At 32.6% G+C, this 27,458-nt stretch overlaps 1 protein-coding gene across 1 annotated transcript in view; it reads right to left on the reverse strand.

The window, feature by feature from the left end:
* Hibadh (3-hydroxyisobutyrate dehydrogenase) overlaps nucleotides 1-27,458 on the reverse strand; it is a 105,268-nt gene that overhangs the window by 55,093 nt on the left and 22,717 nt on the right. Inside the window, exons 3-4 of the mRNA XM_047562469.1 lie at nucleotides 25,754-25,863; nucleotides 23,243-23,364 (exon numbers count right to left, since the gene is read on the reverse strand). Coding sequence (XP_047418425.1) covers nucleotides 23,243-23,364; nucleotides 25,754-25,863 — 232 coding nt within the window. The remainder of the gene's footprint in view (nucleotides 1-23,242; nucleotides 23,365-25,753; nucleotides 25,864-27,458) is intronic.

The following is a 27,458-nucleotide window of genomic DNA, read 5'->3' on the forward strand; positions in this document are numbered from 1 at the left end:
ACATGCTAAGGAGGAGCACTATCAATGAGCTAAGCCCCAGGTCCCCAACTACTATTTTGAATATAAGTCAACATTTTTCCTAAGTACAAGTAAAAAGAGGAGCTTATGACTATGGATACTGCCACAACCCTCCTTCCTTAAGTTGTTCCTAACTATTGAAGATAGGAATACAGAAAAGCTAAACATACGACATAAAGAAGCTTGAAGAGGGAGTTTCAGATTCAAGAACCACCATCACCTTATATTAATGTAAGGAACTATAAATGCAAATAACTGAAATGTAAGGATAATAATTTGCAAATTACTCCACAGACTCAATTCAGGCTTATAAATTTGTTCTTACTTGTATCAGACTACATCTGCAGTGCAAATCACCCAAAAGAGAAAAAAATTCTGTCTTCGAATACCCCATCATTTGATTAGACTTTCCTGTTTTTAGTAACAAGTTTATTTGTTGGGAGAATTCAATTAAATTTATTTTGATAAAGGAGCAAAGCGATGACTAGCATCTTTCAGCACCAGGGTAGATTAACCACAGACTGCATAAAAGCTATTAGAAGTGTGTATTATCTAAGATACTATTAGTCAAAACAGTCAGAATTAAACCAACAAAGGAAAGTGCAAAAAGGGAAATACCTCTTAGTTAGAAATATGCACAAAATCATCTTTTTCTAGAAAACAAAGGACAGCTACACTATATGTGTGTAGAAGACTTGAAAATTTTGTTCCTGGAATAATCTTTCTATAACATAAGAGAATTACATAACTTCTTTGCTTTCATTATTCTTTTATAAAATAGGGACAATTCTTCATTATCTAAACATTTCTCCCTGGAAGCTCTGAAGCAAAAGGCTTAACTATTTCTACTATTTACATTATTTCTGACAAAATTGATTATTTCTGGTTTTTACTCCTAAACCTTTGTTTTAAAAGGAAAAATCACAAACATCAATGAGTAATAATAATAAACATATTATTTAATAAACATATTATTATTACTGATCTGCTGATGGGCTTGTTTAATAGTGTGAATACCATGATTCCATTTTCTTTAGGAAACTGAAAGACAGTAATCTTTGCAGATCAAACTTCCAACAAGCACAGTTTTAGTACGACATTTATCATACCTAGCAAAACCACCAGAGGACAACTCCATCTGCTGCAACAAAACAGACAAAGATAAAGGTCTCCAAACACTTAATAGCACTTTCCCAAAAAAAGGGCCATAAACCTAACACCACTGAAAGAGAAATGCAATCTGCACTTTGCAGACCTAGACAGGAATTGCTTCAATACTATCTTTTCCCCCTCTTCCTCACCATAAAACTACCCACCCTTGGTTGTGATGTACAAATCTACATCCCAAGACTATTAGGAGATTAGGAATCCACAAATACCAACAAAGACAGGAAACATGAACTTCTTTCCCACAGAAACTTTGTCACTATTTCACTTCCATAACTACACATTGAGTACATTGATAAGAAAACATTGACAAGAAAAAGTATAAGCCCCAACATGATCAAGGCAAAGTGGGTACAACTGAAACTAGACATAATAACATTTGTTTCCCTCAAACAAAGGTTAAATGCAGAACACCTTAAGAAGACAAGTGATTGAACCAATCCATTCATTTTAGATCATTACTGAAAGAGAATAAGTAAGAAGCCCTTTAGAAAGCAATCACCATATCAAAGACAGGTGTTCATATATAAGGCAGATACCAATAAAAGTTGTGATTTGGGGTCATACATCCCCCCAAAAAAGTCTTTTTTGGGTCTAATTAAAAGAAGGGTCAAAGGTAAGTACATTTATTGAAGAACTTTCAGTAGAAAACAGAAAAAAAAATGAATTCAATAGATAAAATTTCCATCTTAAACTTTACTTTGAATCTTTCATATTTAAATGTTTTATTTATTTAAAAATTTATTAAAATCAAGCAAGCCAAAGCAAATAATAGAAATAAAATTAAATAGCAATTACTCAAGACTTTAGGTTTTATTTTTTAAAGGAAAGGTTTGTTTTTCTCTCAAAAAAGATTTGCACGTAAAATTATACGTAGATGTTTATAGTTTACAATTGTGCATTTGGGGGTATCACCATATAAAAAAATTCAAGAACATTTAAAACTCGGACATGAGTAAAAGGAAGGCATATCACCTTCATTTTTATGGTAAATGAAAAAGAAATTCAGAGTTTAAGTTATCATAGGATGTGGGAGTGAAACACAGAGTTAACTTACTTCTTAGACAATAAAACTGTTTTGATGGGCTCGGGGAGAAGAGCCCAGCATAGATGTACAGCTACACTGATGTGCATCTCTACTTTGAAACAGTAAATACATGGGAAATAGTAAATGGTGAGCCACAGGAGATTCATTCCCACAGTACCTTATCCCAAAACTCATTCCCAAGTTGTAACCTCATAGCCACAAGACACATACTACAAATTAAAATATGTGTCAACAATTCCTTAGGAGTTTATTTTCGTGTTTAACTGTATTGCAAAGATAATTAATAAAGGGTGCTCAGTTCAGACATCAAAATTTTACCATTCTGAAGGGTTTTTTCCTATTTTTTTTTAACTTCTAATCCCCGTATAATTGACAATGCACATAAATTCCACAGTTTCAGCCCTTAAACAACAAAAACAGAATTCTTTCAAGTCCCTTCCCTTTCTTCACCCTCATTACTATAGTTTGCCCACATCATCTCCCCTTCATGAAAACACAGCTGTATGTTAACATTAGCATATTCCTGCAATATCACGATTCACCATTTAAAGTCACAATTTCTATATTCAAAAAAACACATGACTTAAAAGTGATGCACAGAAAAGATCGAGAATTGTTCATTTTTTTCCTGGTAAAGAATCTCATTATCATGTAGCACTTTGGTTAGAAAAGATAACTCACCAAAATCAGGCAAAGCTGAACTTGACTTTGGTCCTGCCATAATCAGATAGCCTACTGAAGGTTCCTTCCAATTTGACCAAAAAGAAAAAAATGAGCAAAACCACACAAAAATAAGACTCATCTAAACTCCAGTTCTCATCACTCATTTCTGGGCAATTTTATAATCAGTAATAATCATTACACCCTTGGAATTTTATCCTAGTAAGGGTCAGGGTCAAAATATCTGTTTAACAGGTTTTTTCCCCATAAATTTCTTGCTAATCTTTTCTAACAAGAATATTGGTTAGGGCCTCCTCCTCACTCTTCTCAAACTGCTGCCAATCATTTTGGAGCTAGAAATCTATGAGTCATAAACCAGACATATCAGGCTATTTAAACACTTGAAATTCTCACTCTTAGAATACTTAAAATAGGAGTTGGATGGGGTTCTGTTTGTTTCCAAAATATTCACTTTAGCATTTCACACTTCAGTATACTCAATCCTATAATATTCAGAGAAATACTAAGAAATATAATATTGAGAGGAAGCAAAATATCATAAAGATTAAATTCTTACCACTTTCAATGAAAATTATGTGGTTACACCATAGAAAGTATGGATTGGGTTTTTTAAAAATATAATCTGAAATAAATACAGAAAGTATCACTGCATTCTCTTCAAGGCAAAACTATTAAAACACAAACACCCCCCCCACACACACTCTTAAAGATCACCTGTTAAAAAGTTGCTGGAATCAATTTTTTTTTAAATAATACTACTGAAGGATTGTGTTTATTGGGAGTACTTAAAAATACTGACAAGATGAAAATCATCAAAATCCCTAATATATTATAGAGTTCTTTCAGTAAAAAATGAAATGATAGTTGTGATGTCAAATTAGAACTGAATGGTGTAGTGCTTTCATTGCTCTTATTGACTGATAAGCTTGGCACACTGTTATTCACAAGTTTTAATGCTGAATTCTGTAAACATTTTTTAAAAGTATATCACTGATCAATCATGCATACTGAAATTCTCACTGATATTTTGTAAAGACCAATATTTGGTATTTTAAAAGTTTTAAATCTACATTCACCTGAAAAAGAGAAAATGTGAATTCATATTATGATAATATAACTTAATAAGACATACTCTTTTTAATACTCCAACTCCTAAACAACCTACAAAGAAAGTTATTTTAGAAGTTTAAAATTTCTGGTTTTCACTTCTGGTTCCACCTTTTCTCACCCCTCTGTCCCTCTCCTTTAATAGATTCAAGCACATAAAAACAAAAATAAAACTGCGCTAATTCATCTAATTGGATCTTTTAAAGTTTGCTAATAATTCTTTCCATATTTGGGAGTAGCTTGTGTGAATGGGCAGGATGTCACTGAATGGTGGTATGCATTTTCCTTATTCTAGCGACCAAAAGAAATTCTAAACTTGAAAGTAATGGTCCTACCATAATATTTGGAAATCCTCTACCTAAAATGTCTTCTTTGAGCTAAGTCAAGCTAATTCTTACAATCACTGCATTGTGGTTCTTTATCTCTTCCAAAGTGAACTCAACTTCTTTACTAAAATGAGAAGAATCTGTATTCCATGGGGATGTTTTAAGAATTAATGTTTTAAAAAACATAAATCACTCAGTATGACAGCCTGACCCACAAAAGGTACTTAATCAATATTAGAATTGAGTTCTTCTAGGAAATTCTCTATTATGTAACTGTCTTAAGATGATTAAAATTAAAAATATGTTTAACATCCTTATTGATAAGACTGTATGCATTTTAATGTTTTCCACTTTGTTAAGACTGTCAGACTTTGTTCCAAGGAAGAATGGAGGAAAGAAAGCGGCAGGGAAAAACTAAAACAGAAAAACAGGATCTTGCTCTTACTTTTATTCTGTCAAAAAATTTTTTAAATAAACATAACTTTTTCTCTCTCTTGTTACCTATATTTCCAAGAAATTTAATTCTACAATCCTTCCTTTTTCAGAAGCAGAATAGTATGCCAAAAGTTCCCTTAAAAGTATTTTAATTGCTGAATGTTTTATACTAGAAAGCCAAAGTCTCTCAAAAAAAAAACAAAAAAAAATGATCACTGAAAATTAATTATTTCTAACATTTGGGAATTACTTCACATCACTCAAAGGTTTCACCTGGTCAATTTTCTATGCAAACATACTTTCTCATTCTTTACTCTTGTTTCTATGTTTTTCACACTGAAAAATCCATTGATAACTGAACTTTCTGCATGCCAGTTCACTTCTCAAGGATCCCTATCCAACCAACACTCATCCACCCCCAAAGAGATACCCGGAATTGTTTACCTGGGGTTGAAAACAATACACTTCCCAGGGCTGGTTCGTTTATATCAGATGCAGCCAGGCCCAGGAAGCAGTGTTTGTCTTTAATCCCCTCTTTTTTTTTCCCTCCTGAGTGCACCCCTTCAACCCTTTTAATTTAAACTATTCTTTTTAATTTAAAAACTTAACAACTTTACTTTTTCTCCAAATTGACTAAAAAGATGTTTAAACAGTTTTTGTCAGTTTAATGTCTTTTCTTTTTTTACATAAGTATCTGACGTGTTAAATCTCAATGATGATGATGATGATAATGATGATTATGATGATGATGTTGCTTTTTACCATGCCCATTCATATTGGGTACAATTTCATTGTTTTTGTTTTTGTAACTTAAGTATGCAAAAAACAAAAATTTTACTTTGCATACAGTTAAGATGGTTGATCTCAAATCACCTTTATCAGAGTTGCACATGTGTTCCTAAAGGATATAAAGGATTTGATGCTTGGTTTTTTGCTTTTTTTTTTCCCCTAAAAAAAAAAAAAAAGTAGGAACCACACATTATATATGCGCACACAGTAAAGATACAGTAAGCCATTGTTTCCTGCCTAAATATTAACAAAAAATTACTGAAATTTTTAAAATTTTAAAAGCTACTATTAAAAACACTATAATACCTGAACCCCAACTTTCCCATGAAAGACACATTAGCTGTCGCCTAGCCAGTTTAGTTTTTTAAAAATTTCAGGTATTTGAAAAAGAATTAAATAACCATAGCCATCAATAAAATATATAAATAAAGCCATCTCAAAGACGTAAATCCTTCTGAACCAGGAAATTTCACTGAATTAAACATTTTTATCTAAAGTCAAATCAAGTTAAACATATTCCATAGATGTAGTTGTAAAATAACATATTTGAAGAAGAGTTCCCCAATATATGTAAATGATACAAATAAATAAGAATCAGACTTCAAACACCTCCATCTGAGATTCTGAAAGTATAAATAGATGGTCTTAACTCTTAACATGTACTTTCTGCACTACTTTCTCTCCCTTTCTCATCTTAGCTACACCCTCTCCCAACTAACACATATGTAAAATAGATCATTTAGGTCACCAGTATTTTAGAACATTACCCCTCCTCCTCCGCTTAAGACAGTCTTGCCTTTTATATCTATGTGGAGGTTCCCATGGCAACACCCACTCACACCAATACTATTTTCAACTGAAAGCAGCCAAAATCTAATAGTTCCATCACTAAATAGCATACACCCTAACAAGTAGGATTTTTTTTCTAATAACTTCTTTTGAATGAAAAAGTATATTTCTGGAATTTTAAAAAGAGTCATTTAACATTAAAGAAATAAGAAAAATACAGTCATTGTAGGCAATTATATATATGCATATCATTACATGAGATTTGCATTTGCCAGGCCAAGAAGATTACTTTGATTGTAATTATGAATAGTAAGTATAATTTGTGCTAATTCAGTTTACTGTATCAAATTTGATTTTTCTAAAAATATTGGCTGTATAAGCTCACAAAAACCCTGGCGAGAAATTCTAACACAACAAGCCATGAAGCAATTCATGGACAGCAGGAGGCAATTCCAGAACGCAGGCATAATCTATAAAGAGAAACCACTACAGCTTTTTGATGTTAAATAAGTAGAAATATTAGCATACAACAAAGCTAGGAAGCAGACTGTTGTATCAAGTTTAAAAGTAAAATATTGAGGGTCAAATGTCATGAGTACCTTTGTCTAGACTACTTTCAAATGTGAAATCATAATTTTTAAAATAAAAAAGATCTCTCTTATAATACTGAAGGGTGTATATATTTAGTTTAGTATAGCACACATTCCAATCAAGTTATTCAAAATATAAGGAAAAAAAAGAGGGTTTTATGTTTTGTTTTTAAAAGGGACCATCAAGGTGGGAGGTCAAACATTTACTTTGAAAACATATACATTTCTTAAACAGGCTGTGCACATTAAGAAGCCTCAGAGAAGAGGCAAGAGTATACAATGAATAACATTTCATAAAGTTTTTTGAGAAATGATCAAAGTCAAGCATTAAACATCTCTTTGTATGGTGAATATACTTTTTAAAAGAATAAAAATCAATATAATGTACACTGAATCTTATTTACTCTGACAACATATTGTAGCACCTGGATAGTTGTATTAAATAATTTGTTTCTGCTATAGTTTATTAACTTATATTTAAGGGGTTCATAAAAATAGAACATAAATGCGTATTTTAATGAAAATATCTCACTTGTATAAAATTTATAATGAGTTTTTTTTTTTTTTTTTTTGCTTTTACATTATCACTTTTAAAATGAGCTGATTGATTCTAAAACTATAAAGACTCCCTGAAACCAGTACAGGAAACTCAAGAATTTACTTTCCCCAAAAACAGCTTTTAAGACATGAACATGAACTGCCTAATGAATCTCATAGTTAGCCTTGTGAAAAGGACCAACTTGCACCTTTCAAAGGTCTCTCCCTCTTTTTAAAAATTCCCATACAGTGAAACCTGCTGACACTTTTTTACAAGGGACTGGGAGAGTGTGTGTAGGGGTGTGTGGGGGCGTGTAATCTGCAGCACTGGGGGGTTTTGAAATATTTGTGAGAATTTTTATTAGCAGGATCCCCTCTCTACTGTTTTGACAAGTACAGCAAAAAAGTAATGCAATGTACAGCAAAATAATAATAGCAATAATAATAATAACCAAATGTTTATTTTACTAAAAAAGGCAATCCCTGAAAAATATTTCATTTTAATTTACTTTCATTTCAATATCAACAAACTAAAAACACATACTTGCAAAATTCAGAAATCTTTTCAATTCTTTGGAGACATTTAATCAACCTTGATATCAGATGCAGTCTTAAGTTGATTTCAAAAGCAAAATCTAGAAGCATTATATTCTCTCAAAAACAAAATAATGTATTTTAAAATTCTTTTATCACAAGCAGGTTTGGATGCAATGCCACCTGGTGGCACAGATAAACTCTTAAACTGAGCTTTGGTTTTTAGAAACTGAGCTGTTTAGTGAAATACCAGTCAACCCTTTTGACTATTCCACCTTCCTCCCAAACAAGCTATTCATTCCATAACTGAAAAAAAAAAAAAATCATTTTTGTTTTAAAATTTTAGGCTTTTAAATGCTATTAACTGCATGTATGCCCGTGATAATTTATCCTCAATGTTTAAATAGCATAAAATAAGCAAAATATTTTTTCGTAAACCAAAACTGCATCAAAACTTTAAATTTTAAATGATGAAATGTTTAAGGAGGGGGATGGATGGAGTAACCGAGTTGCTTTGTAAAATTACACTGTATAATTAATTCCATGGTAAGAATGTTTTTATGGTGTGTTTTGGTGACCTTTTATTACCATCAAGTTCACAATGCTGGTGGGCTGCCTTTTAATCCCTCCGCAGACAAAGGCCCTAAATAAACACAGATCCCTTCCTGGGAAAAAGTCCACTCTGGTTAAATGGTAAGGAAATGAGTAAATCATTAGTAATCTTTAAAGCCGAAGCTATAAACTCAAGTTACCTTAAGTTGAAATGAAAGTGTCCTGCAAGAGTTTCAAAGTTCTGTCACAGATAGAAATCTCCAGCTCTTGACTCCAGACTAGGCGCCAGCTGATAAACAAACAATTTAAGTCAAGAGCTGGAGAATTCCCAGCTTTTTCATTTAATGGCTTTAGCCAAGAGTATTTATTGCCTCCAGTTTTATTCTCACTTAACTCTAAGAGGAAATTTAAACTCATCATTATCTTAAAGCCCCATATGGGTAGCAGTCAGCTCACCTGATGCAGCTCTTCTTACTCTGTACTAGTTTGAATCTCTACTAGAAGTGATGTAATAATATAAACTAATTAACTACAGTTTTATGTTGACTTTTTAACAGGCTAAATAAATTTTGTTCAATATAGTTTATATTCCCACTTGGGGTAGTAACAATTCCAAAAAGTTTAACTTTACAGTTTGCAGTACAAACTAGCAGCTCAAATGGAAAAGGATAAAGTCATCTCTCATTCCAAGCATGCTCAAGCTCAAGTTCCTGCTCACTTGCTCTATCACTCACTCTGTCGCTCTCCCTTGTCTATTAGCCCTTGGACATCATGTAAGGTAACTTTTTTGTATCAAATGTAGACTCTTCCACTTAACTTCAAAGTATACAGAGTTGAACAGTCTATTTCCTTATGGAGCAGAGAGCGGGATTTAAGATGTAAATGCCTGATCATGAAAACCTGTTGATTTTATATGAGTACTAATAAGAATATAAAAGTTCAGCCCAATTAAAGACCACAAGATATCATCAAATGTTTCTAAATGCTATTTTTAAAAGTTTGCTATTAAAAAATTATAGGTCTCAAAGTCAGATTACATGGTTGCTCTTACTTTTTTCTCAAAGTTATCACATATTTAGGAAAAAAACTATATCTACCCAGGATTTGAGATCAAAATAATTTTTAACTATTTGAATGTTTGCAGAAAGATATTTAACAATTGTACAAAATAAACTATCCTTCTTCCCCCAGCTGCTTATCCAGTGAAAGAACACTGCAAAAAAAAAAAAAATTTTACAGCCTAAGGTAAAGGGTTAATAAAATATGTCATTAGTGCAAAGAAAAATTCTTTTCCTCCACTTCTTAATTTTCAGAAAGTTTTACAAACCTATCTTGGCTGGAAAAGTCAATTAACTATTTCAGTGTCCGCCAAGACTGTTTTTCTACTCTTTTAATATATAGACAAAGTACATTAAAAATGTTGGCCACTTGAGAACAAGTATTACTTTCACACATAAGAAGAATTAGGAGCAATGAAATTAATTAACGATTAAATTACTTGTTATTTCTGGCCTTATATTAAATTTCATTTTTTAAAACTCCTTAAGAATAATGCCCTTTTAGAGGCTGCAATGGATAAACAATTATGATAACTACAACTATTAGTCTATACCTCAATAATAAAAGACAGGTGCTAATCTTGAAATTCTTAGTACTCATCTAAAAAAGAGAGAAAAAAAAAAAATCTGCCATATCCCTGGAGGTAATTTGAGCTAGATACAAAGCAAAAACCTCCACTTTCAGGTGCGGTTAAGATCCCTTCAAAGCAAGACGGGGAAGGCATGTCTGTTGCTCTACCAATCTTGGCCCTGAAAAAGGGGTATCTATTATGAAATTTGCATGTAAATTTAAAATGGTCACAACTAAAACACCCAACACAATGCAAAACAAAACAGAATTATATGGCAAATATAGAAAGAAGGATTTAAAACTTCATATACTTCTCATCACTAATATTATCGAACATAAACATACTTTAAGAAAATCAGGCACCTGGAAAACTGTAACTAAGTCTCTTAACAGTTTGCTTTTGATCATAGTAAAAAGACCTTTATAAAATTCTTAATTTCATCTCTTTCTCCCACCTCACCCCCAATGCTATCTAGGGATCACAAGCAAAACAACATAAAGATATATAGTAGATAAAGTATAACAGAACTAATTTGACACTGCTTAGGAATCAAGAGATGTTAAAAACATAAATTATACATAAATAATAGCTTCAGATTTATTTGCTAACTCTATTTCACCCTATATAAACATGGCTAGGCAGTCCTAAACTACGTGACCAGACCCAATTGTGTCTGGTCTGACTTACATCCTGACTGGCAATTAAAGGACATTAAAAATACCCTGGGATTACTCTAGGCAGGACCCCTGCCTTATCCATACACTTTCCAGCATAACCATGTAAAGAGAATACAATGTCTCTCCACCACAAGGCAGAACCTGGCAAGAGCAACCCTTAAAATGGTTACTTGACGGCAAATGACCATGGAGTTAAAAATTAGGCCTTCAGATTTGAACATGAAGGAATTACAAATTGAGAGAATAAATTTTTAGAAATAAACAAGGTTATTAGAAAGAATAACTATTACTAACAATGAATAATGATAACAATAATGAAAATTCTGAGTAAAGTGATAAAACATTGACCTTCTCAAACCCATTCTACAATTTTCATAGGAGACAAAACTATTTTTGTTCCAATCTCAGGCAATAAGTCAGTGAGTCAACAGTCTTCTTTCACTGTGTTAAGAAATTATTTACAATTTATACAGAGGCTCTTGTCTGTGACAACTATTGTAAGGGAGTCTTAGTATGCCAAAGAATATAAAAATGAGTTTATGGGCACATCTTCTTCAGGGACAATTTCAAAGAAAGCCTTGAAATTTATTTACCACAAAAAGGATACCAAATACATACAGGGTAATAAATAAAATTATGGGAAAATGTAAATAGCTAAGTAACATAACTAACATAATTAATTTTGTGTATTAGTACCAATGAGTCTTAAGTCATTTCTATGGAAATGAATTTTTCCACTAAGTTAAAGGATATCTGAACTATTTGAGTTACTAAAACTTTAAATAATACCAAAATTAAATAAGACCAAAGAGTCTTATTACTTTATTTTCAAGATAGAATAAATCAAGTCTTTCACACAAATGTCAATGCTACAATGTACTTTTAAATTTTATAATACATAGGAAATGCCAATTGAAAAGTTAACTTTAAAAACATCATAACAATAATATGAGTGTGCACTGGGGATTGAACTCAGGATCTTGCACATGCTAGGCAAGTATTCTACCACTGACCCACAATACAACTCTTGAAAGGGAGGGGCCCATGAATATAAATTATTTGGCCAACTTATTCCACAACAATTAAAAATTATTTTAACAGCTTTATTAATTGATATGCCAAAATTCATACATATTTAATGTCTACAATTTGATGAGTTTAGACATATACATATATCCATGAAACTATTAGCATAATCAAGGTAGTAAATATTCTATCACCTCCAAAAATTTCCTCATCTTCCTGCTTTCTTACTGCTGCTGCTATTGTTTTGTGGTAAGAACACTGAACATGAGACCTACCCTTTTACCAATTGTTTAAGTATAGAATACAGTATTGTTAACTATAGGCACCATGTTGTAACTGCAGCTCTACAGAACTCATTCATCTTCCACAACAAAAATAAATTCTTACTGAGGTAACAAGTAACATTACTGTGCAAAGAGCTTATGAGACCATCAAAAAAAAAAAAAAAGACCTATAATGATAGTCCATCCCCCCTTAACACATTATAAACCACAGAAAATTTAGTTCTATGAAATTTGATAAAAGAATTTGCTTTTGGACAGAAATAGCAATGTTTCAGCCCAAAGCCAAGTAAAACTGCCAAGTTATAAACTTCTCTAAGAAAACATTTAATAGAAATGCCAACAGACCCTTAACTATAATAGCAATAGGTGCCAAAATAGAAATAATTTTTGTTTTTGTGGTCCCTTTACCATAAATTAGATACAGATCTGGTAGAAAAACAGTAGGTATACAGCTCAGTGAGCAATAAAGGAAAAGACTGCACTCTTGATTTTAAAAACAATAATGGAATCTATATGAAACTTTCATGGAGATTTAGCAAGCAAGTCTAACACTCTAAGGGAAACTTAATAGGTTCTGTGCTTACTATTCCATATTCTAAGAATACCTCAAATTACTAAAACTTAACCCAGCCAAGTAGAGTATAAAATTTGGTTTCCTGGTAGGGAGCTGCTATATAAACACATACATACAAGTTCAATTATTTAACTTTGACATTAATTCCTAACTGGAACAATACAGTTTAGTGAATCAATGAGGCTTGCCAGCCTGGGGCTAACTACAAGTGCCACTTCAGAGTCACTTCAACTTAAATTCTCTGTGCAAACCTATAGATATATTAAGTAATCAATGAATTTATCTTCAATTGTTCAAGCACAGTTAAATGCTATAATGATGTCTCTGGAGCAAACGGTATTTGGTCATTAGTCACAAACAATAAATTTAAATTTGCTTTCTGCCCAGCATTTGTTATAAAGGAGAACTGATCAAATTGGAAACAACTCTGTGGCAACACATCCACTTCCTCCACACAAAGAAGTATATGTATCCAAACTGGTACAACTAAACATTTGCATTAAGTAAGGATTACAAATTTCATAATGATGTGATTTATATAAAATAATAGATTAGGGCATCATACTTATGAGACCAGTGTCAAAAAGGCTGAGTTATATGAAGCCTCAATCATGAAGTGTTAAACAAAGGCAGAGTATGAGACATATGGGAAGTCAAGTATAGGTTATTCAATTTTAACAACCTTCAAGTAAAACTACCAGCTAAATCCTGGTGCTATAACAATAAAAGTTCCAGAAACCCACTGGCTTGTTCATGTCTCAGAGTCTACACAAAGCAGTGCCCTCCACTGAAACATACTATTCCCTTGGACCTTCACCTTCATATCTCTGGTTAAATGTCATTTTCCCAAAAAAGGGCATCCACCTACTTTATGAAAGAGCCCTCTTATTACCCTCCACCTCAACTAATAGTGCCTTTTCATTCTCTTCATAGCACTTCCTACTGAAATTATTTTTATTTACTCTCTGTATTCCTATTAAACAAAAGTTCCAAGAGGCAAAGTGCTAACCCTAGTGACTACAGCACACTTGGCCCAGAAAAAGTACTCAGAAGTTTTAATCGAATGAAATGGAGATTGAGGCATGTCTCTTGTGGTCAAGGTGCTGTCAGCAAAGAAGGAAGATCAGATAAAGGTCAATAAACAGAAAACAGTATGTAATTCTGTAACAATTATATAAATAACAATAATTTTAAGTGCCAAGTAATTCACTGAAGAAATGTAAGCCTTGACTTTGATAGTTTACCTTCTTTTTCTGAAAGTTTCTTCTTTTAGTTCTTCATTAACAGAAGTACAACAGCATCAACAAAAATGAAACTAAAGGTAGTAAGAAAATGATATGAACTAACCAATTCCCTTTCTTCTTTAAGAATATTTACTAAAGAGCTATCAAGTCTAAGTCCAAATACCACAGGTTCCCTTGGGTTATTACTGGGAATCATCTATGAGTTTCCAGTTGACCTTTAGCACAGACTTTCCATTTCCTGACTTAAAATTTTTGTTGTCCCAGAATTAGCTGTATAAATTAAATTTGATGTCACTCTCTCTTTAAATATCCATAAAGTTGAATATGAGATAAAAAGTATTAACCAATTTGTCCTATGGTCCCAGATGTGGAACAAACATAAAAACTCAAATATAGTATATAATTTTATAATAAGAATGTAATTATAATATAATAATAATATAATTACACATATAAATTCCAGGTTATAATTTGCAACTTATTTTAATGCAGCTGTGTCAATATTGTTGAAATATTTGCAGAAGTGAAAACCTGGAATTTAACGGGTTAACAGCTAACTCAGACAGGACAAGCAATGTTTCTCTACAGTGCCTAGAATGCTGCTGGAGACCAAACTGTTAATGAGAAGTTCTCTTTCAGGTTGTTAAGTACTGGGAATACTACCATATTACATTATTTTGCAAATACTCACACATTATTAGTATGTTTTCCCAAATTTTAAACTTTTAATGTAAGAACTTCCTCTTTAAGTTGTTCTAATATTTTGAGAGTGGAGAATAATTGCAGGAAGGCCCCAAATATTTAACATTGGTCTTGAATTTCAAAAACAGAAAAGGGGCTGGGATGTGGTTCAACAGCATGCTTGCACAGCATGGGAAAGGCCCTGGATCTGAGCTCCAGCACCACACACATACAAGATTCTTGATTTAATCAGCCATACTTTTTTAAATGCCCACTAAAAGTACCCAGTGGGGATAAAGATAGAATTCAACTGTTTGCCCTCTTCAGAGTCTAATAGAAGAAACAGGAACAATCATAAGCATAACACAATGGTCCTTAAAATAGCAGAGATGCTAATACAATAAGAACAGAGAAGGGTATGGAAAATTAACATTATTATAATTATGTTATTTTTTATTATTATATGTTACATAATTACATAATATTATATACTATATTTTAAGTTTTTATATGTGTTTCACATCTGGGAAAATAGTCTCATTATTGCTATATAAAACAATCTTCTCATTCCTCTGCTTTCAGGTATAATCATGTTCAACTCCCAAGTCTTTATACCTCAGAATAGATTCTGTCCCAGTTAAACTCAAACATGGGAGGTATATGTCAAAACAGCATTTTCTTTTGATTTCTCTGGAGGTTCATTTGATTAAATAGTACTAGCCAGGGAACACCAAACAGAAAAGACCCCCAAAACTGGTTCTATCCCAATCTATCTGCAGAACAAAGACTCCCTGGAACAGTTAATAGGAATGATCTGATCTCTCCTTATGTCTTCGAATTCTAGAATAATAATTTCTCAACCACTTCTTCTCAAGTAACTCTGGAACAGATATGTTAAGCTTCTTCAGGTTAGAAAATAAGGCAATTTCCCCTATGTTTTCACTACATGCCAGTGCCTATCAGCTAGCAAAAAGAGAGGGGACTAGCCACTGAGGTGATGAAATTGTTGAAAATGAGTTCTCAGAAAGGGATTGCTATAAAAAAGGGAGGAAACCATCATAGAAAAAGACTGAAGGGAAGTCTGGCAGAGTGTGTGAAGTGCCTTGGACTGATTTGGAAAACTAGGATTCTAGTCCCAGATATGTTAAAAGATGGCAAACCCTAAGCAAATCACTTACCCTTTTTAAACCTCAATTTCTCCATCTATTAAATAACAGTAAAAACTAAATTACTCATAAGGCCCTTTCTAACAATAAAACTCAATTCTAAGAGCACAAGAGACACTTGATAAACAAGTCCATAAGAAAACCTAAAAAATTTTGTTGAATTTTCATCAACTATGCTTCAGATCTTTCTAATATGAGTATCTCTTACCAGCTCTTCAGGGTAGATGCTTAGGTAACATTTGGTCAAAGATGTCCATGGTACTCAGAAATATAGACACAGCAAGCAAACAACTCTTTTCTGGACTCAGCTCATTTCTCCAGCTTATTAGCAACTCTTGGACTAGAATTCTAGTTTTCCAACTCAATTGGCTACATCAGTTATCAACTGCTTCGTAAAACCTATCCCCAAAACTTTGTGGGTGTAACTTTTCTTTTTCACAATCTGTAGGTAAACAATTTTGACTTGGCCTAGTCGATCAGGCCTGAGGTCACTAATGTGGCTGCAGTCATCTGACATCTTGACTGGAGCCTACTGGTTAAGATGGCCTCACCCAGATGCTTGGTGGTTTAGTGCGCATATCTCCAGCAAGCTAGCCCAGGCTTTTCTGCAGGTGGAAGAGTTTTTAGTAACAAGAGAAGGCATTATGTCAACGTACAAAGTGCTTTCAAAGCCACTCCTTGCCTAACATTTACAAAAATACCACTGGCCAAAAGCAAGTCAGATGGCTAAGCCCAGAGTCAATGCAAGAGGTGGTTACTATAACAGTATATCACATCAGCTATTAGTTATTTTAACCAATTAATGAGAAAAAAATTATACTTCAAAGGGCATTCTTCCATTTTACAATCTTTATTTCCTCCTGGAATAAATCAGATCTCTTTGGAAATAATACTCCCTAAAACAGCAGAATATGAAATATCATCATACTAGTCTTCAACTCTGCCACTCAATAGCAGTATGATCTTGAGATAAACTACTTAAAAACATCCCTGTGTGCTATTTCCAATCTTGGTAAAATATCATCACTTATAAAAATATCACTACTGCCTGTTTAACTCATGTGGTTGTCTTCCCAGTTGAACTCCAAAGTTTTTAAACATTTATTTAAGACCAACCATGTTCCAAGCATTATGCTGGAAAAACCAAAGACTGAAAATTCAGACACACTTCTGTGATGTATAAAAATACAAATAATAAAAAAATTGGAAACAATCCAAATGTTCGTCACCAAAGAAAAGATCCAAGTATGGTGTACTTATCTAGAAAAAATGCCATACAGCAGTTGAAAGTAATGAGTTACACATAAGAACCATGTAAAGGCAGGATATTTATTCACTACACATGGATATCCCACCATACATATCAGTAGGGACTAAATTCTTTATTTTTTTAAAATCAGTTCTTTTTAGTTATACATGGCATTAGAATTTATTTTGACATGACTATAGAAGCATGGAATATAATTTGTTGTAATTCAGTCCTTGGTACTTTCCCTTCTCCTCCTTCATCCTACCTTCTATTCCATTGATCTTTCTGCTATTTGCTTAAAGGTTTTGTTTGTTTGTTTAAATTACTGTCTTGTGGATGTACCTGATGGTGAGATTCACGGTGGTATATTCATAGATGTACATAGGAATGTTAGGTCAGAATCATTCCACTGTTTTTCCCTATCCCATCTCTTCTCCCTTCCCTTCACTCCCCTTTGTCTACTCCATTGATCTTTCTCCTTCTTCCTTCTTCCTTCTTCCTTCTCCTTCTCTTCTCCTTCTCCTTTTCTCCTTCTCCTTCTTTTTTTTTTTTTTTTTTTTTTATGGTAGGTGCCAAATTCAATCCACAGTTTGCCAGACCATAAACCCTCATGCAGGGATCCATGTGCCCAGAAAAAGAAGGCACTGAGTAAATGACTCTACCAACACCACAGACGAAATCCAGGAACTGAACATTAAAAAGCAAGTCACAGAATATACGTATAATTCCATTTCTAGAATGTTCCAAATCCTGGAAAGTAAAACTACTATAAAGAGATTTTAAATGGAGCTAAACTGTAAAGAGAAGCATTATCTGTCATATACCTATATTGAAGAAATGTACCATAAATATGTATAATTCCTATGTGTTAATTAGAAATTAAAGTATATTAAAAATAACTTCAAGGGTAATAAATATAAGACTATTTCTTAAACTGGGTAGTATGAATTAGCTCAACATATCCTTACAATTTATACCTTATATATATATCTGATATTTTTATATATAGTCAGTATTTAATAAAAACAAAGAAAAACAAAAGGACTCCCTCTACTCAAAAAAATTTAAACTTCAGAAGAGGAAGGGAATTTATGGCTATAAATGTGAGCTTTGATAAAGACATGTACAGTCTGACAGCTTCAAAGAGAAGCACCAAATAGGTTAAATCATGCCAAAGTACCTTATAAAAAAAAATCTACTATACAATGAAAATTGTACAAGTATACAATGGTTCCTCATATTATGAGTCATAGAGCACTTAAGTAGAGTTGTATTATTTATAATAAGAATGATGTACAGGGCTGGGGATGTAATTCAGTGGTAGAGCATTTACCTAGCATATGCAAGGCCCTTGGTTTGATCCCCAGGACTATCAAAATAAATAAATAAATGATGTATACAGGAGTCATTTACGATGGGTCTGTTAAATATTGAAATGAAATGTGAGGAAAATCTACTATCTGTTACTTCATGGGCTGGTAAAATGATACAGAAATGATTCTTTTTACTTGCTCCCCAGAAGTAGAGGAAAATGCTGGATTGGGGAAACCATTCACTTCTCAAAAATCTTTTAAATTCATCTGGGTTAAAAAAAATTACTTTAAATGAAAAAGCTAAAAAATAACAGAATGAATCAACATCATTACCCTATGTAAATATATGATTATGCAAATGCTATCTGTTAATCCATGTACAAACGGAAACAACATGTATCCCATTTGTTTACAATAAAAATAAATTAAAAAAAAAGAATAGAGACAACTATGCCTCTTACTAGAAAAGATAGCAGGCACCCTACCCCATGCCTCCAAGTCACTGCTGTTCAGTGTATTGTGGTTTCCACATGCTAGGGCGCAGCATTACTACATTCAAAGAACAGAAATTAAATAACTCCCTGGTCCCAGATGCCAGTGCTCTGGTCCCTCACGGTCCTGACTCCTGGCTTTCTCACTTCTCTCAAAGAATCAGAAGATTTGTACAACCATAGGAATGAAAAGTTGTACCCCATTTGTGTACAATGAACCAAAATGCAGTCTGTAAAAATAAAAATAAAAATTTTAAAAAAGAAAAAAAAATGAAAAAGCTAACCACAAAGCAGTAAGTGTACGTTAGTCACTTTATAATTTTATAATACTACTGTATCTGTGTGTATATGTGTATACATATGTGTATATATATATATATATATATATATGGATGTATATACATACACATACGCGCACACACACACACATATTCCTTTAAAAGTTTTTTTTAAAACCTGAGATAAGTAATAAAATTGGGCTTGGAAAAAAGGATAATACACAGGAAGAAATGTTTTTTAAGGTTTTGTTCAAATGATTCCAAATATCTCACACTTCAAGATTGATGAATTTAGAACATCTATGAAACTGTGGGTCCACAATTGGTATCTAAGCTATGCTTCTCCCACATCCCTCTTATTCAAGTTTACTTGGTTAAAATATAATGTTTTTAAAAACCAGGCTATTTAACATACAGGAAGTTTTATCTATTCTAACTGAGAAAGTGGAATTGTTTCTAACCCATCATAGCTATAAAATTAATAACTATGAGAAGACCAATGTAAACAAGCTGCTATTATACACTAATTCATCTCATAATGATCATACATCAACCAATAAATCCCTACACAAAGCTTTTAATCAACAGTAAAGCAGATTCAGATGTGTTCACAGTTATTAGGGTTTAAACAGTTTGATAAGAACAAAAGAGTAATTTCAAAGTTTCCACACAATTATGACTGCAATTTAAAAATTAAAACAACACTTTAAAATCCAGTTGGCCTCCTATGGTGCCACACACTTGTAATTCCAGTATTCACAGGCTACTCATGAGGTAGAAGCCGAGGTAGAAGGATCTTTGAGTTTAAGGCCAGCCTGGGCAATATATTTTCAAATTGCACTCTTGAAACAAAGTATCAAACAACAACAAGAGCACACAGCAAAGGAAACAACCAACAGAGCAAAGAGACAACCTACAGAATGGGAGAAATGATCTGCAAACTATACATCTGACAAGGAGTCAAACAACTCAATAGCAAAAAACAAAAACAAAACAGATAATCTGATTTAAAAAAATAGGCAACAGACCTAAATAGACATTTCTCAAAAGAGGTCATTCAAAATGGCCAACAAGTATATTTTAAAAATGCTTGATATCACTATTTATCAGGGAACTGCAAACCAAAATCACAGACATTCTAGTTAGAATAAGTATTATCAAAAAGTCAAATAAAAGTACGGGCTATGATGTGAAGAAAGAGAATCTTTACATACAACACTGTTGGTGGTGATGTAAATTAGTACAGCCATTATGGAAAACCACACGGGGGTTTCTCAAAAAATTTAAAACAGAACTATCATCTGATTCAACAATCCCACTACTGGGTATATATCCAAAGGAAAATAAATCATTCTGTTGAAGGGACATCACATTTCCCAGGTTCACTACAGCACTATTCACAATGGCCAAGAGATGGAAACAACCTAAGATCTATCGACTGAGGAGTGGATAAAGAAAATTTGGTACATACATAAAGGGAAATGGGAGGGGGAAGGGGACCAGGGTATGAAAGATGGTGGAATGAGACAGAGATCATCACCCTATGTACACCTATGATTACATGAATGGTGTGAATCTACATGGTGTACATCCATAGAAACAAAAAGCTGTACCCCATTTGTGTACTGTGAATCAAAATGCAGTCTATAAAAATTAAGTAAATAAATAGCATACTATTTATCCACAAAAAGGATGAAATCCTATCGTTTGCAAAAATATAGAATAGAACTAGAGGTCAGTATGTTGTCAAGCAGAAAAACAAATGTCACATGGTCTCACTTATATGTTCAATCTTAAAAAAGTTGATCTCCTAGAAGCTGAGAGTAGTACAATGATTACCAGAGGCTAGGGAGAGTAAGGAGGAGGTAGGGAGGGCAAAAGGTTGACCAAAAGGTAATAAACTATACTTAGGAAAAATAAGTTCCGATGTTCCTTGCACAGTAGGATAACTATATACAATAATAATGTATGCATATTTCAAAAAAGTCAGGCGAAAGCATTTTTTAATGCTTTCACCACCAAAAAAAAAGATCAATGTTTGAGGAGATAAGATACATTTACCTTGATTTGAACATTGCTACAATGTACCCACATATCAAAACATCAGATGGTACCCCATAAATATGTGTAACAGTTATGAGTCAATTTTTAAAACTTTTTAAAATTTGAAAAGTCAACAGTAAGATCAAATGTACCATATGAATTTTCTTTTCTTTAAATAATTTTTTTTATTGAATGTGGACACAATACCTTTTTTTTATTTACTTATTTTCATGTGGTGCTGAGGATTGAACCCAGTGCTTTACATGTGCCAGTCAAGCACTCCACCACTGAGCTACAACCCCAGGCCCCACCATATCAATTTTCAAATTTAACTACAGATCCATTCAAAGAAAGAATTGTTCAGTTTATTAATTCCATCCAATAAAAAGCCACACCAACACCAAGTTTATTAGTATTTTGTGATCAAAGTGCCTAAACCCATTCAATATAACAATAAAAGCTAACAATTATTATATTCTTCCACCTATATACAAAAATGGTTTGGGAAAAAAATCATTTGGGATATAAGATACTTTTACAACAAACATCAAGTTCCTTATGGAAAAAACAGAAACTGATTTGAATTATTATATGTTACTTATTACCACCAAAACTTGCAATCAAGTTTAATGCAATCAGAATAAAACTTTTATTCTATTGTCTATTATGAAAAATACATGTATACATATGTATACAAATAGGCACAGAGTAATTTTGATCACACAGTAATTTTGAAAAACTTGAAAATTATAGAAAATCATATCTGTAATCCTGCCATTCCAAAATACCCAGATCCTTCCATTATTTGGTACAGTAAGTTTTTAGAATTTCATTAGTAGGTCTCCTTCTCTTACAGAGATGATCGAAATATGTTGTATGATGAATTACATTTACAGATTTTCTAATATTAAGCCATTTATGTACACAAAGCTAAACCAAACTTCTTTGTAGTGTTTGATCTCCTTTATTCATGGTTGGATGTGGTTTGTTAATATGCTTTTTAAGTTTTTGCTTCTACATCATGACTAAAACAGACTTACATGTAATTTTTCTCTCTATTACTATTTCTGTCTTATCTAAGTATCAAGAGTTATACAGGTCTTGTAGAGTGAGTTGAGATGTATTTTCCTCATTTTATATTCTCCGAAAAAATCTATATAAATTTTAGGTCATCTGTTCCTTGAAAATTTGGTAACACTCATCTGTAAAACCATCTGGGCCTATTTCCCTTTGAGATGATTTTTTTTTTTTTTCTTTTTACCACTTCTTCACTTTCTTCAATAGTTAAAGAATCACTCAAGCTAATTCTTGAATTAGTTCTTAAAAGTTAAATTTCTATCCAGGTACAATGGTATACACCTGTAATCCCAGCAATTTAAGAGGCTAGGGCAGAAGAATTGAAAGTTTTGAGGCTAGCTGGGTAACTTATCAAAACACTGTCTCAAAAGTAAAAATTTTAGGGTCTGGAGTTATAGCTCAGTGGTAGAGTGCTTGCCTAGCATGTGTGAGGGAGGCACTGGGTTCAATCCTCAGCACCACACAAATAAATAAATAAATAAATAAATAAATAAATAAATAAATAAATAAATAAAATAAAGCTATTGCATCCATCTACAACTAAAATAATTTTTAAAAATAAAATAAAATAAATAAAAATTTTAAAAATCTTGGAATCACAGTTCAGAAATAGAGTATCCCTGGGTTCAATCCTTAGTATTAAAAAAAAAAAAAAAAAAAAAGTTAAATTTCTAGGAACTGACCGATCTCTAACCATAATAATGAGACCAAAAATTTGCAACTATTCAAACTATAATTTCCTTGTGTCTAAATTGAGAAAAACGTATCGTTAGAGTACTAAATATGCCTGTTTTGTTTTGGTTTTGTTTTTAATGAGAGGCTAAGAATCCTTAAACACATCTAAAAATAACTAGAAATATCTTGGGTAGCACAAAATCATAAGAGCTACTTTCAACAAACAGAAATAGGTATGCATATATTTTAGCTACCACTTACCACCAGAAACAGGGGCGTCCATGAAAACTGCTCCCATTTTCTCAACTTCTTTGGCCAATTCCTTTGAAACGGAAGGATCAATAGTACTGGAATCTATTAATAATGAGCCTTTCTTCACTTTTCTAAATAAATAAAAATATTCATAGTTTACGACTTTGAATAACATTGCATGTAACTACTTACATAGAATCAGCTAAAAGATGCCAGATATCAATGGGGTCTTTGGTTTAGTATTAAAAACATTATTAGTTAGAACTGGTTCAAAAATCTCATATTCATTTCCAGATTAATTACAGTTCAAAATAAACCCAAGTTCTTCCAAATAAACCCAAAAGAATCTAATAAACTACATGGTACACATTCTGGCTTCAAGTAAAGTACACACTAACTATATAATATAGGTGAAGCTAAGATGTAAGCAATTTAAAACAACTGTGAACTTTAAAAGGGTATTTGACAGGATTTTAATTTTTGTTTGTAAAGTCACTGGGTCTTTAAAAAGTAATTTGTCTTTAACAAGCCTGCAAATTTCACATATCTATATAATTTCTAGTAGATGAACTAAACAAAATTGAAATCTAGCTATTTGCTTCAGGATTATATATATATTTTTTACAAGTAAAACATTTTTAAAGACAAAAATATCAAACAGGTAGGAAATCACAAGAATGAATCAGGAAATTTCACAATCTTTTTGTTCTTTGTGGGAAATTAAAATACACACACAAAGAGGAAGCAATGTTTTCATATATCTTACCTCAATATTCAAAATGGCATTCTTGTAGTAAAACGTTACTGTTTTTACTACAAATAAAGGATATATATACCTACCTAGTTCCCTTACTATCTAAAAAACAGTGCCTAATTTACTGGCTAGTATACTGTCACCTCAATTATAATTTATTAAGGGCAATGGCTAGCCCTTAATTCAAATTTCCCAGCCAGGACATGGAATCATGACTGGAAATGAGAACTCAGCAAGTGTAAATATTAAAGGAGAAAATAGGGGATAAAAAAAAATCACTGATAAGAACTACTAAAAAGGAAAGTAAAATCTTTCTATAGGGAAAAAATAGCACACAAAACGATTTAAACAACAATTTTAGACATATGAATTGTTCAGTTTAAAAGCTTGGGTATATTCCATAGAAGAGACACAACAAACTATTAGAGATCACCTCTGTGTAGGTTTCACTTTATGTAACCTAAAAAATAAGAATTAAGTTTATCAGTCTTCTGTGATCTTTCTATTTTTAAGATATTAAATCTTTAAACAAAATGGAAATCATCTAAAAAATTACACATGCACTGGTTATGGGGAAATGATCCTGACCCAGAAGAAAATAAAGAACCATCCATGAGAAGCAAATTATAGTTCAATGTAAAGCCAAATTCTTTCAAAGCACTCCCTGGAGAGTGCTTTGCAAAGAGTTAGGTGGCTGGCCACCATCCTCCAAAGTAAAGGATATTAATACATATAGGATCCTGTCTCCCCACAAGTTTTTGCAATTTTTCCCTGAGAGGTAAGACAGGGCCATAACTGAAACAGGCGGGGTAGTGAGTCAGCAAGAGTGCCTCAGGACCACACACACCGAGAGCTCCCTGGCTCCATGCAGAAGGAGTGTCTTTCAACCATCCCTGAAATCTAAACATTTATCTTATCAGTTTTCTGCCTAATATCCAAGTGTCTTTTGCTTCCAATTTTATTAGTTTTCCAAAGTAATTCAATTTCCAAAAACCTCAAATTTCATGTATTACAATTTCCTGGAATTCAACCCTTTCTTTAAGCTCTTTATGTGTCCATAGAGCCTACTAGTTTGTACAAGCTCTTTGCTGAAATTCAACAACAAAATAAGTTAGGAATAGGAACCAGTTAAGACCAGAAAACTAAGTTGGGAATTCAACCACTGTCATCCTAACACAACCACCACAAGGATTTGGCAACAGACGGCAATTAACCAAAAGGTGCCCAGAACCAGGGAAGATAGGTACTGGTAGGAAACTCTAACCTAAATTATATTTCATTTAAAGAGCTGCTGCTAACCTTATTCCAACTTCCCAAAGTTCTTACTACAGATATACTAACCCGAAGGACAGTATTATATAATAAAATGTTAAATAACAGTGTTCTTTCCAGTGTTTGGTTTTATTTTTCATAGAATCCTTTTTCTGAATTTCTAAAAGCCATAAGAAAATTATACTTTTAATAGTTGTACAGTTTAAAATGCAATCTTTAAAAGCCTCTTAAATATGTTACCAAAGAAAGGGTAAGTTTAACGTAAGAGTTAAAGAAAAGAAACAGAAGCAAAAAAACCTTATTCCCAAACAAACTTGACTTCAGTGAAAAAAATAAACCCTTTACATTGAGGGAAAAAAAACACACTATTCACTTTATGATATAAGAAAACAGTATAGAAAGTTTTAACAAAAAGAATTTCCTAACAGTTCTAACAAATGTGAAATTCATGAACTAGCGTAACAAGAAAATATCCATAGTTGAAAAATACATACTTTAGAATCCCATTTGCTCCAGAATAAGCTTCTACAGCATTGATACTGGTAGGCAGCATTGTAATAATTCTGTCAGCCTTTTCAGCTACATCTGCTGGGGAAGACACTACCTTTAAAAAAAAATTGCAAAGGCATGTTATTTAAATTAAAATGTAAGCAGTTTCTAGAGCACAAGTAGGATCCACTTTGTATGCATGCTTAAAAGTGACAGAACATAAAAATCAAACCTTGCTTCCAAATAACAAAAATTAAAACCTTATTGTCCAAAATAAGGAATCCACTTTTATCCATGTACTGATGCATTTTCTGTGAAATAAATCTGTTTTTAAAAATGTGAAGGAAGTCAATGGGAAAAAGGCAAAATAAAAAATGTTTAAATGTACAAAACAATTGGTAGCCCTACTATAGGAGATAGAGTAATCTGATGGGCAACAAAATCCCTTAGCAAAATCTCAAATCCAAATCACCACCATCCTCTACTTTCTATTTTCAAAGTAACAAACAAGAAAATTCACTGTTTCAGAAAAGGTCAGAACAAGAACATGAGCACTTACTGCAATAACTATGAATACCACCAGAATGTGGTGAATTATCAGAACTCATGGGAAAACTATATACAAGAAACACATGAATAGGTATCAGGTTACCCTCTCAATCTCATTCCTGCTTTAAAATGACCATGAACATACTAGAGAGGAAAGTTGCTCTGTGCATCCTCTATATATGTGTATGCAAGCAGGCATACACATTCACTCACATGCTCCCTTGCCCTTGGCTCCTCTCACTTTCTCACATATATACTTTGATAAACCTGGCCAGCCAGTTGGCAACCAAAGAGGTCAGGAGAAACTAAGAGTTCACTCTCAGACTCTAATTCTCCTTTAATAAAAGGAGCCTGTCATCCCAAATGTCACAAAACTTTCTCTAATGTCTTTTCTCTTTTCATGAAAAAAAAAAAAAAAAAAGTAAATGACTATCAGGCAAATAATTGAAGACCTCTCCAGAATGACTGATATATGTAAAAACAGACACAATTCGACAAGCATCATGTATGGAGAAACTGACCTATTTTCTACTAGAAAAAGTGAAGTGATGAGAAAGCATCTTAGGAATGGAAATGTCTCTGCTTTTCATGTGGTAGAAGTTTACATAACTTTTTTTTTATCTTTTATGTGCATTTGATGAATGTCAAGGAATGGAAAACCAAACATGATGTGTAATCTAAATATTATGAACTAGAAATAATTACATTTCAATTTTTCTTAGAACATCAGCTTCTAAATCAAATTCTGGATAAAGCAATTTCATAAATCATTCTTTAAATTTCAGACAATCAGGGCTGGGAATATAGTTCAGTTGGTAGAGCACTTGCCTCACAAGCTGCATTCAATCCCCAGCACAGCAATAAATAAATAAATAAATAAATAAATTTTCAGACAATTAGTATTCCAGCAATTTGTGTACTAAATCCAGAGAAGAAATGTAGAACACCTCATACTCTAAAACAAAACATAGATATTCTCTCTCAATGTTGCAATCTAACAATAATGGCGCATTTTAGAAGTCTACATGAGGTATATTCAACATGTATATTTTGATGTATAACAGGGATAGGCCACAAATAATTTTGAAAACTTAAAAACTTTCCATCAAATTACAAAGAAATAAGTTACATGAAAACTTTTCTTACACACAAATACTGAGA

This window comes from Sciurus carolinensis, chromosome 8 (genome assembly GCF_902686445.1).
Source record: "Sciurus carolinensis chromosome 8, mSciCar1.2, whole genome shotgun sequence".
Classification (NCBI taxonomy): domain Eukaryota; kingdom Metazoa; phylum Chordata; class Mammalia; order Rodentia; family Sciuridae; genus Sciurus; species Sciurus carolinensis.